This window comes from Lineus longissimus, chromosome 15 (genome assembly GCF_910592395.1).
Source record: "Lineus longissimus chromosome 15, tnLinLong1.2, whole genome shotgun sequence".
In the NCBI taxonomy this organism is placed as follows: domain Eukaryota; kingdom Metazoa; phylum Nemertea; class Pilidiophora; order Heteronemertea; family Lineidae; genus Lineus; species Lineus longissimus.
In genome coordinates, this window is record NC_088322.1 from 7957123 (window position 1) to 7972688 (window position 15566).

The following is a 15566-nucleotide window of genomic DNA, read 5'->3' on the forward strand; positions in this document are numbered from 1 at the left end:
ATTGAAAACCTACTCATGATACGTTACTCATGATGCCACAATGACACCTATCGGCCGACAGTTTGACGGCTCACCTTACTAACTCTGCCTTCAAACATACAATAAATAGCATTCCAAAAGGAGGGGATGTTTCAATCACCAAAACTGCTCTAAATTTCAGGTAAGACACGCTAAAATTCAATTATCCATCCTTTCTCTCTCACCTGCAGAATAGATCTGTGATTTTTTACATACACACTTCTCTGGAATTTCGCTACGATATCTACTCCATCGAATTGCGCCACCCATTTTGTGTCATTCAAACTTACCTATGGAACACTTTTGCATGTTACTCCATTTGGGCTCAAACACAAGAGTATCCCTTTAATTTTCTAAAGGGAGAACTGAGTTAACAGCTCGGCCGCCAGGCGGCGCCCTGACCGATCCCGCGAGATCGCGCCGATCTCATGCCGCCATATTCAGTCTTTACTCTTGTGCTTCTACGAAGCACATCGTTTTTTCAAAAGCTGCCGTGAATTCGATTTAAAACCAAATTCAACCAGCCAAGTCTAGACGATTTTTGGGTTCATTCACCTACGGAGTAGACCGCCAAACTAATCTTGGCATTAGTATTGTCCAGTCTATTTAATTATAGACATTTTCTTAGCTAGCTTAGTCGACCCGGCTCCATTATTTTGATCTTGGTAGGGTAGAGTTAAGTAGGCTATTCTCCGCTCTATTGTAATGAACAAGACTCAGATCCATTGCAATAGTGTTTAATTCAAGTAGGCATGTTTTCCTTTCCATTAATTATTGCGTCCTTTCTGGCCTACTTGGGGTTCCCAGTGTTTTTATTGTCATTGGTACCATTTTTTATATGGCGTACACCTCCGACGGCATCCTTTGTCTCACCACAAAGGAATGCGTCTGGTGGCGGGAAACGGGCCGCGAAGACGCCTAAACCCTCTTCCGGTTCCGTTTCCGGGCATATAACCCGGAGGTCTAGCAAACCTCCCGCCACCACCCCTTCCGTCAGCCGAGTTCCGGTTCCGGCCGCGGCTGCGAAGGATGCGGGATCTGACATTATTAATGTCTGTGGTCCCAAGGGAGACTTACAACCAATAAGTCTCCAAGGGTTTAATATACCCCGGACCTCAGGGAACCTTCCGGTTCCCCTGTCGTCCGCTCCCCCGAGTACAAGCCCTTTGTACCCGCGGGAGCACCCTGCTTCCGGTCCGCCGATTGCAGTTCCGGTTACTGACGCGGGTTCCCGTTTTGCAGTAACCGAAGACTCTACTGGGGGTTTTTCTCAGTCTTTACTGCGAAATAACCCCAGTCCTCACGGACACAGTAGAGTAGGGCCGGACCTTATAACGCCACCTCCGAAACGCCATGCGTCTTCGGTAACAGCGTTTCCGCCCTCCGTACCTCCTTCTAAAAGGGCTTCCGGTAGCTCCATACCGGCGAAGGAGTTACGGGCATTTCCGGTTTCGGACTTCGTCCTACCGGAAATGCAGGCACCTTCCTACGTTGGCCAACCTCTTGGGTGGAACCAACCGGAAGTGCCACCCCCTCCTCGTAGCAGAGGCGTCGTTCCCATGGAACGAGCTACGCAGAGAGGACATCTGAACTCTAGTTCAGAATATGGGCAACTTCCGCTTCCGGAAGACCCATTCGCCCGCACATACGGCTTCCAGGGTTCGCTTATGCGCTCACCCTCGCCTCAACCGCCCGTCGTTGAGAGAAGCCGCACGTCGGGTCCGGAACCCGAGTCGGGACAGCAACTGTCCCAGCTCATCCAGATGGTAGCAGGTCTTTCTGATAGACTCAGCCATCTGGAGCAGGGTTCCGGTTCCTCTGGTGCGCCTGGTCCCATCGGATACCCACCATCCGACTCCTCTATTTTAGAGGAATTTTCTGCGAACGAGAGTTCTCAGCCAGGCTACCGCTCCCCCAATCAGGAGGAGCTGTCACCAGAGGAGGCCAGTATCCTGTCGGATATGAGGACACTCAGATCCTTGATCAGAGCGTACCTCCCGCAGGATCTGTGCCCTACCCCGCCGGAACTGCCAGCCTTGTCAACACCGACCTTTTCACTCTGGGGACAGGAAGTGGATCCCAATCCACAGGTTTCTCAAGGCTCCACTCGGGCACTTGAATTCCTTCCTCCCTCCCCGTCGGTGTTAGCAGTCTCTGAACTTTTGGAGCGTACAATCAGAGACTCACAAGGCGCCCACCAACGTACTTCCATCCCTGTCCTTCCGGCAGTCGGACCGGAAGCTTGGTGTAAACCGGGGAAGTTGTTCACGGCACAACTTCCTCCCGTTAGGCAGTACCGCGCTGACTATTATCGAGTCAGCTCGGCCGGCTGTCCAGCTGCAGCATCGACTTCCATATTAAAGGACGATGTACAGCTGGACCAACTCGTGCCTAGGGTGACCTCCTCCTCGGCTTACCGAGACCTTAGAGCACAAGAGGGTCTGGCCAAAAACACGTTAGCGGTGCTCTCCTACGCAGAGCACACTAACCTGGCCCTAGCCAGATCCCTAAAAGATAATGAGTCACTATCTGATGACACAAAATCGCTTGTGACATCCTTGTCACATTCGATTAGGCACGCTATTGCGCTGTCCGCCAAGACCGCAGCAAATAGCGTCCTACTCCGTAGAGACGCCGCACTGGGCTCTCTCAATGTCATCAGATCCCTCCAGCTGGAAGGGGCCTTAAGAACCGCTCCTATGGACGGTTCTTTCCTGTTCGCAGATTCTGTACAAGAGGCGGCTCAAGCACAGAAAGATTGGGACAAATTATATGCCCCCACTGCGACACAGAGGGCCAAGACCTCTCTACCTAACGCTAGAAAGATAGAGAGGCCCCAGCAGGCATCGGGTTCAATCCCGTACGCCAGGCAGGTCCTGCCTAGGCCTACCCCGCCTAGTCAGCCTGCTCCTGCTGGATCCTTCCGACGGGAAGCGGAGGGTCGCCGGACTGGAAAGAGGAAAAATACTTCCTCTAACCAGGGTGGATCCGGTCCGACTAAGCACTCCTTTCGCCCAAGGGGTGCTGGCCGGAAGAGGTGACTCCCCCCTCCTTTCTCCTCCCGGACGCAAAAAGGAGCCGACTCCGGTAGTCGGGGGCCGTCTGCAAAAATTTGCAGACATTTGGGACGATTGGTGCCCAAAGGGGTCCCCAGTCCCAAACATGTTGAGGTACGGAGTGAAACTAGATTTCAACCGTACCCCCCCGACTACCATATATCCAACCCCAGTTCAGCCACCGAAGGACCCAGTCAAGGCCTCTGCCCTCCAAGCAGAGGTCGCGACATTACTGGAGAAGCAAGCTATCCAGGTCCTTCAAGATCCATGCTCCCCCGGCTTTTACAGCCACGTTTTCTTGGTTCCCAAGAAAGCAGGGACATGGAGGCTGATCATAGACCTTTCCAGGTTAAACACCTTCTTGAATGTTCCTCATTTCAAGATGGAAACCACCAGGTCTATAGCAACGGCGATACAGCCCAACGATTGGGCGGTATCGATGGATTTAATGGATGCGTACTTACATGTACCGATCCATCCAGACTATCAACACTTCCTTCGATTCCATTACGAAGGAAAGACGTATCAATTCAGGGCCCTGCCATTCGGTCTGGCATCGGCACCCCTAATTTTTACGATGATAGTCACAGCCTTCGTCGCTCCCTTTCACGTGATGGGGTTCAAGCTCCATCACTACCTAGACGATTGGCTACTCCGTTGCAAATCGCGGGAACTACTACTGCAACAACTTCAGGTTCTAAAGCAAAAAGTAGTTTCCGCAGGTTGGATTATCAACGAAACAAAGTCAGAATTCATACCATCCCAAGACTTCGTTTACGTTGGAGTTCGGTTCCTTACGGCCATAGGGAAAATGCTGCCCCCCCTAGACAGGATAAAGAAAATTCTTCATCTCGTCGCAGAATTCAGAGGAAGGACTCAAGCTCCCGCAAGGCGATGCTTGAGCCTTTTGGGACTTCTGAATTCGGCAGCAGACCAAATCCCCCTTGGCCGTCTATATATGCGTCCCATCCAGATGTTTCTAATGTCTCTATGGAAACCCCACAGGGACCCATTAGACAAGTTGGTATTGATACCTCAATACCTACTCAAGAACGTCTGGAACTTCTGGGAGTCGGAGACTCGTCTCCAAAGCGGTGTAGATCTTGCTCCACCGCCCCCAGAAGTGTCCCTGTTCACAGATGCTTCCCTACTAGGGTGGGGAGCACATCTGAACAACGGGGACATGTCCATAAGAGGACAAGGGAGGAGACCATTCTTCCAATAAATATATTGGAAATGAAGGCTGTCCTTCTTGCCGTGAGGGCTCTTTCCCTTCGCCTGAGGAATCGGAGAGTAACCCTGTTCTCCGACAATTCTACAGTAGTAGCATATGTCAGGAGACAGGGAGGCACAAAGTCCGGCATTCTTTGCCAGCTAACTTGGGAGCTTTACCATCTTTGTGCCGACCTTGGAGTATCGATATGTGCCAGACACATACCGGGCAATCGCAACATCCTTGCCGACGCCCTGTCCCGTCAGAACAAGCTAGTTCAGACAGAGTGGACACTCCATCAGGAGATTGTAGACGACCTTTGTCGCCTTTGGCAATCTCCGAAGGTAGATCTGTTCGCCACCAGGCTGAACAATCGCCTTCCCATCTATTACTCTCCACTTCCGGACGAAGAGGCCCTGGAAGTCGACAGCCTTACAGCCTCTTGGGTCGGGCTGAACGCATATGCGTTTCCACCCCTCCCTCTCATCCAACCAGTCCTGAACAAGATCTTGACCAGCCATCCGGTGAGAATAACTCTCATCGCACCTTGCTGGCCAAATCAGGCCTGGTTCCCAGCCTTGCTGGAGCTCCTGATAGATCACCCCAGGAGTCTTCCTACTTGGAAGCACCTCCTGTGGCACCCCCTGGGGAGATGCTACCACCAGAACCCTGGATTTTTCAAGTTTCACGCCTGGAACTTATCCAGTTGCATCTCCACCAGAGAGGCTTTTCGGACATCGCTGTCAAGCGCATGTCCGCACCTCAAAGGGGGTCTACCCTTGATGTGTATCAAGGAAAGTGGTCTACCTTCACTTCCTGGTGCATGGAGAACGGAGTTAATCCGATCTCTCCCTCTATATACAGATTAGTTGATTTCCTTATTGAATTATTCACGGAAAGACAACTATCTGTCACGGCTATAAAAGGGTACAAGTCCGCCATCGCTTCTACCCTCCGTGTTTTAAGCACCTGGGATCTTCGTTGGGAGGACCAAATAACCCCTCTTTTCAGAGGAATGTTATTAGAGCGTCCTAGACCGGTTCACAACACCCCTAAATGGGACCTTTCTCTTGTCCTTAAGGTGCTCATGAGGCATCCTTTTGAACCCATGTCTATTTCATCCATGAAATATCTGACACTCAAAACGGTCTTTCTAGTAGCCTTGGCTACCGCCCAACGGAGATCAGAGCTCCATGCACTTTCTTTTAAGAAGCTGGCTTTTAGAGAGGGAGGGGAGGTTATCCTGGCTTTTATACCAGGATTTCTGACGAAGAACCAGGGACCGGCCGCCTCTCGGCCCCCGGTTACTATTCCCTCTCTGTCAGGAACGATCTCTTATGATCTTCCTGACAGAACTTTATGTCCCGTCAGGGCCCTAAAGTTCTACATAAATAGGACAAAACCTCCCGGTATCCGCCAGGGGAGAGAGCGTTTGTTTTTGTCCTATAAGGAGGGAAATAAACGAGAGATAGCGGCCGCCACTATTTCAAGGTGGATTGTGGAGACTATTCGTCTTTCCTACAACACCTTGAAGACTTCCTCTGATCTTCGTGCGCTAGCTAACATCTCAGCGCACGAAGTTAGAGCACTAGCCACCTCCTGGGCTAACTACCGAGGAGTTGCTCTTCAAGAAGTCGTTTCCGCTGCATGTTGGAGTAATCACTCCACATTCTCTCGTTTTTACCTACGAGATGTTTCTTCCCTCGTAGATGGCATGCACACAATCGGCCCGATTGTGTCTGCGGGGCATGTTGTTTGATCCTGGCTAGATCAAAAAAGGGGGGGAAGCCCGATTGAAGAGTCAAACGCGCATCTTGCGCCATTTTTGATATGCCCTATCTTCAACATCCAGGCAACCCCTAGTAGACTAGAAAGGACGCAATTTCTTATTGTTGTTTAGCAATAATTCATTCTACACCCTTCAACATGCCTTACTTGCTCTAAGCTCTGTTGCCGGAAAGAAGATGGTTTTATTACGCAATTCTAGCGCTTTCCGGAGAATGGGTCTATTACTCTCTATAATATGATTGTAATACCGAGATCAAAATACCGGTCCTCCGGTTCTCCCCATTTCTTTCCCCTGGCGGTCCTCCTTAGCTAATATGCCGGTGGTGCCTCCTGGATGGAACAACAGCTCAGCCTTAGGTAAGTCCTCGTTTCCCACCTCCAATAGGTTGCTGGGATTCGATGCAAAAGTGTTCCATAGGTAAGTTTGAATGACACAAAATGCCCATTTCCTTACAAGAAATGGCCATTTTGTTAGTTCATACTTACCTATGGAACACGGCCCTCCCGCCGTCCCCACAAACGGGACATACTCTTTATTAACGCTCAAGAGTAAAGACTAAATATGGCGGCATGAGATCGGCGCGATCTCGCGGGATCGGTCAGGGCGCCGCCTGGCGGCCGAGCTGTTAACTCAGTTCTCCCTTTAGAAAATTAAAGGGATACTCTTGTGTTTGAGCCCAAATGGAGTAACATGCAAAAGTGTTCCATAGGTAAGTATGAACTAACAAAATGGCCATTTCTTGTAAGGAAATGGGCAATTCCCACGACATTGAAATCTCAAGCTGCTCCCTGATTGGTTGTAGACTGGTTGTTTCCTGTTCAATCATGTCAACTGCCGCGAATTGTGTAGCCCTTTGCAAAATAGTGCATGCAAACATAATCAAAAATGGTGAATGTTCACCAAGTTTGTGTGGTCTGGAATCTTAATTTCTTAATATTTGAAAACATTCTTTCGAGAAAAATTTGTGATATTTTGGCTGGATAAAGTTTTACAAAATTTCTTGTTATAGCGATTAAACATTTGGGGCCAAGGCAATAATGAGAGCATCCTAAAATGTGGAATCGGGAATGATTGCCAACTGGCACGGCGAGGATGATCGGCCAACGCAACGATAACCAGGTATTTTCCAATCCTACTACTGAAAGGTGTGTGAAAACCTAGACCGTATGGACTGGTATTCAGATCACAATTTTCTCCAGACTTTCCGCTAATAAATCAGTAGCTTTGACCAGGCCGTTCTCTGTTTCAGAGGTCACCAGGAAATCGCCCAGGTTTTTTTCTTTTTCTTTGTTTTGCGCAGTGGTTATACCAGACTCACCGTGACTTCGTTCCTAGGTCAAGATGAGAAGTCAGGCAAACTTAAACGTTAGATGGTCTACTTGGGATAGAGCTTGATGAACGTGGTCCCTGAACCCCGAAAACATTTTATCCTGAGGCTCGGAGGCATGGTTAGAAAAAAAGCTACACACATTAGGCCTTATGTGAGCATGCGACAGGGCCTCTAAAGATAAATCGTTACAACCACCACTAAATCATTCCCAGGTGAGCACAATGTCCCAAGGCAGGACATTTCATTTAAAACAAAAATGAAAAATCAGTTTCGAAACCTTGTATAGCGTCGTTACATTCAGGAGCTGTTAGCTAAATGTCCATCTACATTGTACGATCCATATACGAAGACCTTATTTATAGTGTGAGGTTCACGGTTCGCGCATCATCCACTGATTCGCGTAGCACTGACCGCAAACAATCCAGAAAAATCACTTGGGAATGAGACGCGCTCACAGGTATATTTCTTAATGTCACCAGTCTCATTGTACCACCTTAAATTGGTCAGGCCAACTTCAGCAAGTGCACTTTCGATTATCTCGTTGCTTTGTGAAAAGACTTTGAACCTCTTGTTACCGACAGAGTAGAAGGTTTCACCCTGAACCCCGGCCAGGAATAATATTCCCCCCGGCTTGAGAAGTGAGGTCACGTGTTTAACCGCACTCCTATATGATGATTCGTCACAACACGCTGGCTCCAAACAGAGGTTGGATGTGATGACGTCGAAGGGTTCCACGACCAACGGAGCCAATGGGTTCTCTTGGTGAACATCACATGGTACGACCCGCTTGATTGCTTGCCGGATGTGGTCCTGTCTGATTTTCCATTCATCGCTGAAACGAGACGAAGTTTCGGTAAGTTCGACAACAGGCCAAGGTTTTTCAAGCGGTTTCCAAGAGTCGAGTGGTGTAAGGAATTGATACCAAACTTGAGTTATTAGTCGTCTCACCAAACACCGCGAGAGTGACGCTACATGTAAAATGGAGGTCAAATCCGAGGCGCTTCGAATTTACAGGAAATGAATTCAAACATATTATCGTACATACCTTTTCCCTTCTAGTTTGCACACATATTCAAAGTATCGTTGCCAGTTGTGGGCATCAGGGTCACCATTCACCCATTTTAGGATTTCATCCAGATTTTGAGTTGCAAAATCTGAGCAGACTATCTCTGAACATCGGCTACCGGCGGAAATGACGGAATGGATGCTCGGGCCAGACCCAACATCAAGGAGTCTGCTACCATCACGAATTTCTGCCGCAGCTGAAGAAAAATACATATTTCATCAATAATGTTCGTCATCGTCATCATCATCATCATCATCCTATTCGGAACCCGTCGGTTAACTCTATTAAAAACTTTAGGTGACATCAAGTTAAGATCATTCTTTAATCCATACTTGATCCGATGGTTTATATTGCTATTTCGCCTATTGTCACTTCGCCTAATTGCCCTATTTGCCGAATGCCTAATTGCATAATTCCCATATTGCCTGATGGAATACACGTACCAGATGCTAGATAATGATCGTTTTGTGCTCAGGAAAGTACAGCAGTTCTTTCCCCTCGTAAAATGAACATTTATTTCAGACCTGATAGTAAACGATAACGTCAGCAAACATCGTCCCGTCTGACCTAGTTATGTAATCTAGGTCCAGGAAATCTATGAATTGATCGTCTCCGCTGCAACATCTTATAACTTTCGGCATCAATTTCTCAGGAAGCCGTCAACTTTTTTGTATAAACCCTTTTACTGAGAATTTAACGTGCTAATTTGATTTTTAACGAGTAACATTGTTATTATCTATGGATGAACCTAGCAATGAGATAGACCAACATAGACATGCTTTACATGTAATATGTTGAATTTGTCAATACCGTGTGCAAACAAAGAGGGAGAAAAAGCTACCACCAGTTCACAAAAAGGATCTTATCCTGGAGTTTCACGACATAAATGTTAAAGCTTATATTGATGATGTTCTCATTTATAAGCTTATATCAATGTCTTAAAGATACAGCATGCAACGGATCCATACGTGCAGTTGACGTGCAGCAGGTTTATATGAATTTCCTGCGCAAGAAGTTCTAAGATATTTCTTTTTCCCCAAAAGATGCATATTCTGAAGACATCGTCGTGCCATTCATCAAAAAGTGGCATTTTTGCTTGGGCCAAATGAACGAGTGCGGTGGACTACGCCTTCCCCTAACCTCGCCATCCCCAGTAGGCTCTCTAATGTTAGCATGCGTAAACCCCAAGCCCCCCTCCGCCAGGCTGAAAGACAAAGGCCACTAAATCCATTCAATTGTTTGAAACGGACATCCCACGTCCAAAACTACCTGGACCTAGAAATCATGGCTACACGATGGCCGCCGCACCTGGCATATATATTTTGATATTTTGAAGTTTTTTATATCGACATGGAACTTCATCCAAATGTATGCAAAAAAACTACAACAAGTTCTATTATCCGGGGACCTTCGTTTTACCTTAGAAGAAAATTAATCTATCATGATTGCTGTTCAGACTTTTATTATTCGTACAAATGGCTTTACCCTTCGAAGGCCGCTACCACCCAATCCCATGTAAGAACGGTTTTTCCGAACTCTTGACAAAACGCCACCATTTATCTTTCACTAAAATCACCTGTATGTAAATATATGTCTATTTATTCACCATTTGTGAAAGACATTGTACTGTATCAGGGAAAGGACATTTATAAGTTTCTTTGAAAGGTACGTCCAATCCTTATTCTGTTGAATAAAATATGTTTGAACTAAACTAACAACAAATTAAAAGAACGGAGGTTCTTACCCGCGAGCTCATGAAACATCTCTAACATCTTGTTGAAGAACCGGTTTTCCGTCGTGTGATAATTCTCCAAATAGATTTTGGGGTCGAAATGTGTTTTGTAGTCGACTCCAAATAATCTTGCCGTCTCAAGTAATTCGGACGCTGGGTTGTTGGCCATGATAAGAAGCTATGGTGCAAGTGCCTGGGGGCGGAGCGCTGTATGGAGTTAACTTGGTCGACGGGACCTGTCCTTATGGTGTACTGCACAAGGCTTTCATTGATTACAGATCAGTGACCTACTGTACTATTTACCTCTCGGGGACCTTTTGTGACCTCCTATTGACAGTCCAGTGATATTCCATATGTGTGTTTGTATATTGATTGTCAGAAGTGTATCACCAGTCAACTTATTTCGATACTTAAAATCAAAATGTACTTGCGCCGAGTATTAAAACAAAGAAATGCGCGTGTTTGCAAAGCTACTCATGGTATTGGAATGACAAGCATCAGCCGACACTACGACAATCAGGTTACTTCTATTCCCACCACAGAAAGGTGTGTGGAGCGCAAGACAATATGGACTGATATTCAGATCGAAGACTTACACTCATTAATTATAATCGGTCGTCGTATTTGAGGGCACCAGAAATTCGCCCACGTTTTCTTTATTTTGTGAAGTGGTTACCAGACTTACCGTGACTTCGTTCCCTTGTCGAGACGAAAGGGTGCAGTCTCTGGAAGTTGGGGAGCATGTATCAGATGACAATTTCCTAAAATACGGTGTTCCGAAAGGGCCGGTGGTTGGCTCCAAGTTGTATTGTATATATACCAAACCAATTGGCAATCTGCCATTGCTTCGATAGAAGCCTGTGTCCAGGACTTGAAACCCTGGTTAAGGACAAATGGACTGAAGCAGAATGACGATAAGACAGAGTTTATTGCATTTCATCCTAAACACCTTTAATAATGTCTCCCATATTTGTCTCTTTCACGAACGGATCTATGTAATAAAGTATTACTTGCAAATAGTATTGTGGTATATAAAATCATATGAGGAACGTTCAAAATTTCCATTTCAATAATTGCTTGCACACTGGTTTTTGCTTGGGTTCCTATATTTGTGTCCGACAATAGACCTCTTCATTCATACCAACTTCGTCGCAGTGATATTCGTCTCTTGGTCTTTTTTTCTTTTCTTTTCTTTTCTTTTCTTTTTAGACGAACATGTGGGTTTGCTACCAACTACAAAGCCTTATTTGAGCATGCGAGAGAGCCTCTGTGGATAAATTAACAAACAATTGAATAGGTGCCTATACACCCCTCATTTCATCTTCCACTAAATCATTCCCAGATGATCACAATGTCCCCAGGCAGGACATTTAATACATCAAACGCTGGAACCAGATATGAAAAATCGCTTTGAATACTATGCATAGCCTCGTTACATTGAGGAGCTGTTAGCTAGATGTCCATCTACATTGTACGGTCCATATACGAGGAACTTGTTTATAGCTAGTGGCTGGACTTCAGTGATGTGCACTGTTCGCGCATCATCCACTGATTCGTGTGGCACTGACCGCAAACAATCCAGAAAAATCATTTGAGTGGCCCTCAAAGGTATATTTCTTAATGTCACTAGTCTCATTGTACCATTTTAAATTGGTCAGGCCAACCTCGGCAAATGCACTTTCTGTTATCTCGTTGCTTAATGGAAAGGCTTTGAACTTCTTTTTACCGACATAGTAGAACGTTTCACCCTGAACCCCGGCCATGAATAATATTCCCCCCGGCTTGAGAAGTGAGGTCACGTGTTTAACAGCACTCCTATATGATGATTCGTCAGAACACGCTGCCTCTAAACAGAGGCTGGATGTGATGACGTCGAAGGGTTCAAAGACCAACGGAGCCAATGGGTTCGCTTGGTGAACATCACATGGTATGACCCGTTTGATTGCTTGCCGGATGTGGTCTTGTCTGAGTTTCCATTCATCGCTGAAACGACACAAAGTTTCGGTAAGGTCGACAACAGGCCAAGGTTTTTCAAGCGGTTTCCAAGAGTCGAGTGGTGTAAGGAATTGATAACGAACTGGAGTTATTGGTCGTCTCACCAAACACCGCAAGGGTGGCGTTACATGTAAAATGGTGGTCAAAACTTAACAGCAAATGAATTCAAACGTATACCAGTACGTACCTTTTCCCTTCTAGTGTACACACATATTCAAAGCATCGTTGCCAGTTGTGGGCATCAGGGTCACCATTCACCCATTTTAGGATTTCATCCAGATTTTGAGTTGCATAATCTGAGCAGACTATCTCTGAAGATCGAATTCCGGCGGAAATGACAGAATAGATACTCGGGCCAGACCCTACATCAAGGAGTCTGCTACCATCACGAATTCCTGCCGCAGCTGAAGAAAATACACATATATATTTCATCAATAATGTTCGTCATCGTCGTCGTCGTCGTCATCATCATCATATTCGGAACCCGCCGATTACTCCATCAAAAACTTTCGGTGACATTAAGTTAATATCATTCTTTAATCTGTACTTGATCCGATGGTTTATATTGCCATTTCGCATAATTCCCATATCGTCAAATTGAATACATGTACCAGATTAGTCACGTCCTGAGATAATGATTGTATTATCTGGAAAGGCGTGCTGACTAATATCCTTTTTGTGATCATTGGTATTAGAAGGGGGTCGGGTATTGGAAAGACCCATTGATCATCTTAGAATTTGACCGTGAACCCTAAGATTTTTATATCAACATGGAACTTCATCCACATGTATGCCAAAAAAGAAAAACAAAAATTATAAAGAACACACTAGTTCTTACCCGTGAGCTCGTGAAGCATCTCTAACAACTTGTCGCAGAACCGGCTTTCCCGCCCATGGTAATTTCCCAAAAAGATTTTCGGGTCGAAATGTGTATTGTAGTCGACTCCAGATAATCTTGCCGTCTCAAGTGATTCGGAAGCTGGATCGTTAGCCATGATAAGAAGCAATGGTGCAAATTGTCTAAGGGCGCAGTTCTGTATGCAGCTAACCTGGTCTTTCTGTTGTCCTGCACCAGGTTTTCAGTGTTTACAAATCAGTGACCTTCTGTGCTATTCTATTTACAATTTAATGACCTTTTGTGATATTCTTATAGAATAGCACAGCACGGCACTGATCTGTGAACACTAAAGTGGCACCAGATTGTACAGTGTGAAGATACATAATTGTCAGTGTATGACCGGTCATGAACTCTTTGCTCTTTGGAAAAGCTGTAGAGTTGAAAACGCGTTAAAGGGAGACTATTGTCCGCAGCGTATGACATTTAATGAGGTCATTGCTGTATTATCATAATATCATTAGCGTACTTAGCGCTGAGTATTTAATGCAATGCGTGTGTATTGCAAAAGCTACTCGTGATACGTTGCTCATGATACCACAATGACAGCTATCGGCCGTAAATTTGACGGCTCACCTTAAGTTTTCAATTGTTTTATCGGTTTGCGCATCATCCACTGATTCGCGTAGCACTGACCGTAAATAATTCATAAAAATCATTGTACCAACTAAAAATTGGTCAGGCCAATTTCAGCAAATGCACTTTCGATTATCTAGTTGCTTTGTGAAAACGTTTTGAACCTTTTTGATTTCGCGAAATTAAGTCATGTAATGCGGTTTAAAGACGATTTGTGATGCCTCTCCAACGAAGTTACTAGTTGGCCGAGGCGGTAACACTGCCAATAGTGATACTTTGACACGATGTCGAAAGGTTCCACAGTCATGGGTTCGAGCCATCCTGGGCCGCACTCTATTTTCATTTTGACATACATAATGACATACATGTTAATCGAATGTAATTGTACGTTCCCCCTCAAAAACAGCTTTTTAGTTATAAACTCCTTAATTCTCTGGTTCCAAATTTCATCCGTGTCTATTCTTATCATTTCCGGGGGCTATTGGCAGAGTTATACAAATAAAGACACATAGGCAATTTTCAGAACAGTTTGGTTATTATTTCTTTAAAGAATGTCCGAAAAGGTATTTTTATTTAATGAATAAATGAATTAAAAATGTCTTCGGTAAAAGCATCTGCTATATGCGCCTGTGTTGCCAATGGATTTCTCATTATCTATATCGCTGGAGTGGACACCCCCCCCCCCCCCCCCCAGTTATAGGCAGGAGCAGGGAGGTTAAAGTGGATATCCTTTGGTGACTTGATATATATATGCACAGTAGGGCACAAGGTCATTTTGATTCGCCACTAAATATATCCCTCGTACAAGCGTGATTAGTTTTGACGTACTGAGAGATGGGAGAGACCCCAATTGGCGACTTTAAGATAATTTCACCCTGCCTTCCTAGCTCCTGCATGAAGAGGCCATTTAACACTATTTTCGATTAAGAGGGTAATTACGTTTTCGACTTCAAAATAATCCATGTGTACTTTTATAAAATTCATAGAAAAAAAATTGAAGATTCACCACTAAAATATCCCTCGTACAAGCGTGATTAGTTTTGACGTACTGAGAGATGGGAGAGACCCCTATTGCCACCTGTGGCCGGAATGGAATTTTGTTGTGCGGATTCACTGAATGCGGTAAGTTATGCACATGGATGAAGGCCCTATACAGACGGAAGGAGTCTATTGTGAGTGTGATTTCAGGCTTTAAAGTTGACATAGGGTCTTCGTTTTAATTTTTTTTGGCTAACGTCGCCAAATGTAAATGATGCAGCTTTGTTTCTGCGTCGGCCGCGATCAGTCAGTTGGCCACGCCCCTCTCGCATCGCGATGACGTCACTCACGTCACAGCATAATATCCCAATGAGAGGTGGTTGATGACACTGGCATGATGTGTCGTCACATCACTGGAAGTGAGCGACATTGCTTCCCATTGGCTGAATAAAGTAAGGAGAATATGGAGCCGATTGGTAATGGAAAATTCATTACAGCATTACAAAAATAGTATCAAATTGCGTCCACAACCACTTTTTTTTAAAGATCCAGATCGTATGGAGCCTTAAATTGCATAGCCAATATTTGATACAACTTATTTTGTTGAAATTATTTGTGAGTTTTGTGCACTTTTAACAGTTTGGCAAGACCACCGAGCTGTATACAACCAAGGAATTTACTGTGTATAGTTGGCTGACCTAAGGTCGAAAATGACCTCTCTTCTCGAAATCAGAGCAAAGTCATTAGCATCCCCAGATCAATTTTCAAAGTTGAAATACTCCAGGATTTATGTATCAAATTAGCTACTACGAACGATATAAGACCTTTGTGCACTTTTTCTATAAAAAAGAGACAAATTACTCACTCAGAATGACGTTATTCCCACTGGGAACGAGTTTTTGATACTAAAAATCCATG

At 45.3% G+C, this 15566-nt stretch overlaps 2 protein-coding genes across 6 annotated transcripts in view; both read right to left on the reverse strand.

Moving 5' to 3' along the window:
- Window positions 1-15566, reverse strand: part of LOC135499893 (nicotinamide N-methyltransferase-like) — a 66375-nt gene that overhangs the window by 42563 nt on the left and 8246 nt on the right. The window contains exons 1-3 of one of the 5 annotated variants that reach the window (XM_064790925.1): window positions 10890-10972; window positions 8452-8668; window positions 6837-8238 (exon numbers count right to left, since the gene is read on the reverse strand). The exons of 1 other annotated variant lie outside the window; for it this stretch is intronic. In XM_064790925.1, the coding sequence (XP_064646995.1) occupies window positions 7791-8238; window positions 8452-8668; window positions 10890-10947 (723 nt within the window). In that variant the 5' untranslated portion in view covers window positions 10948-10972 and the 3' untranslated portion in view covers window positions 6837-7790. Of the gene's footprint in view, window positions 1-6836; window positions 8239-8451; window positions 8669-10216; window positions 10573-10889; window positions 10973-15566 lie in introns of those variants that run through there. 3 more of the 5 variants (XM_064790921.1, XM_064790923.1, XM_064790926.1) reach the window with 3 other exon arrangements.
- On the reverse strand, window positions 11114-13408 carry LOC135499894 (nicotinamide N-methyltransferase-like). Its single transcript, XM_064790927.1, has 3 exons — window positions 13038-13408; window positions 12387-12603; window positions 11114-12187 (listed from the first exon to the last, which is right to left on the reverse strand). The coding sequence occupies exons 1-3, from the start codon at window positions 13192-13194 to the stop codon at window positions 11746-11748; spliced, it is 816 nt and encodes a 271-aa protein (XP_064646997.1). The 5' UTR covers window positions 13195-13408; the 3' UTR covers window positions 11114-11745.

Coding starts and splice junctions, on each gene's coding strand:
- LOC135499894 (XM_064790927.1), bottom strand. CDS start 13,194: ATGGCTAACGATCCAGCTTCCGAATCACTTGAGACGGCAAGATTATCT. Junction 12,604..13,037: donor GATGCTTCACGAGCTCACGG/GTAAGAACTAGT, acceptor TATTTTCTTCAG/CTGCGGCAGGAATTCGTGAT. Junction 12,188..12,386: donor TGTACACTAGAAGGGAAAAG/GTACGTACTGGT, acceptor GTGTCGTTTCAG/CGATGAATGGAAACTCAGAC.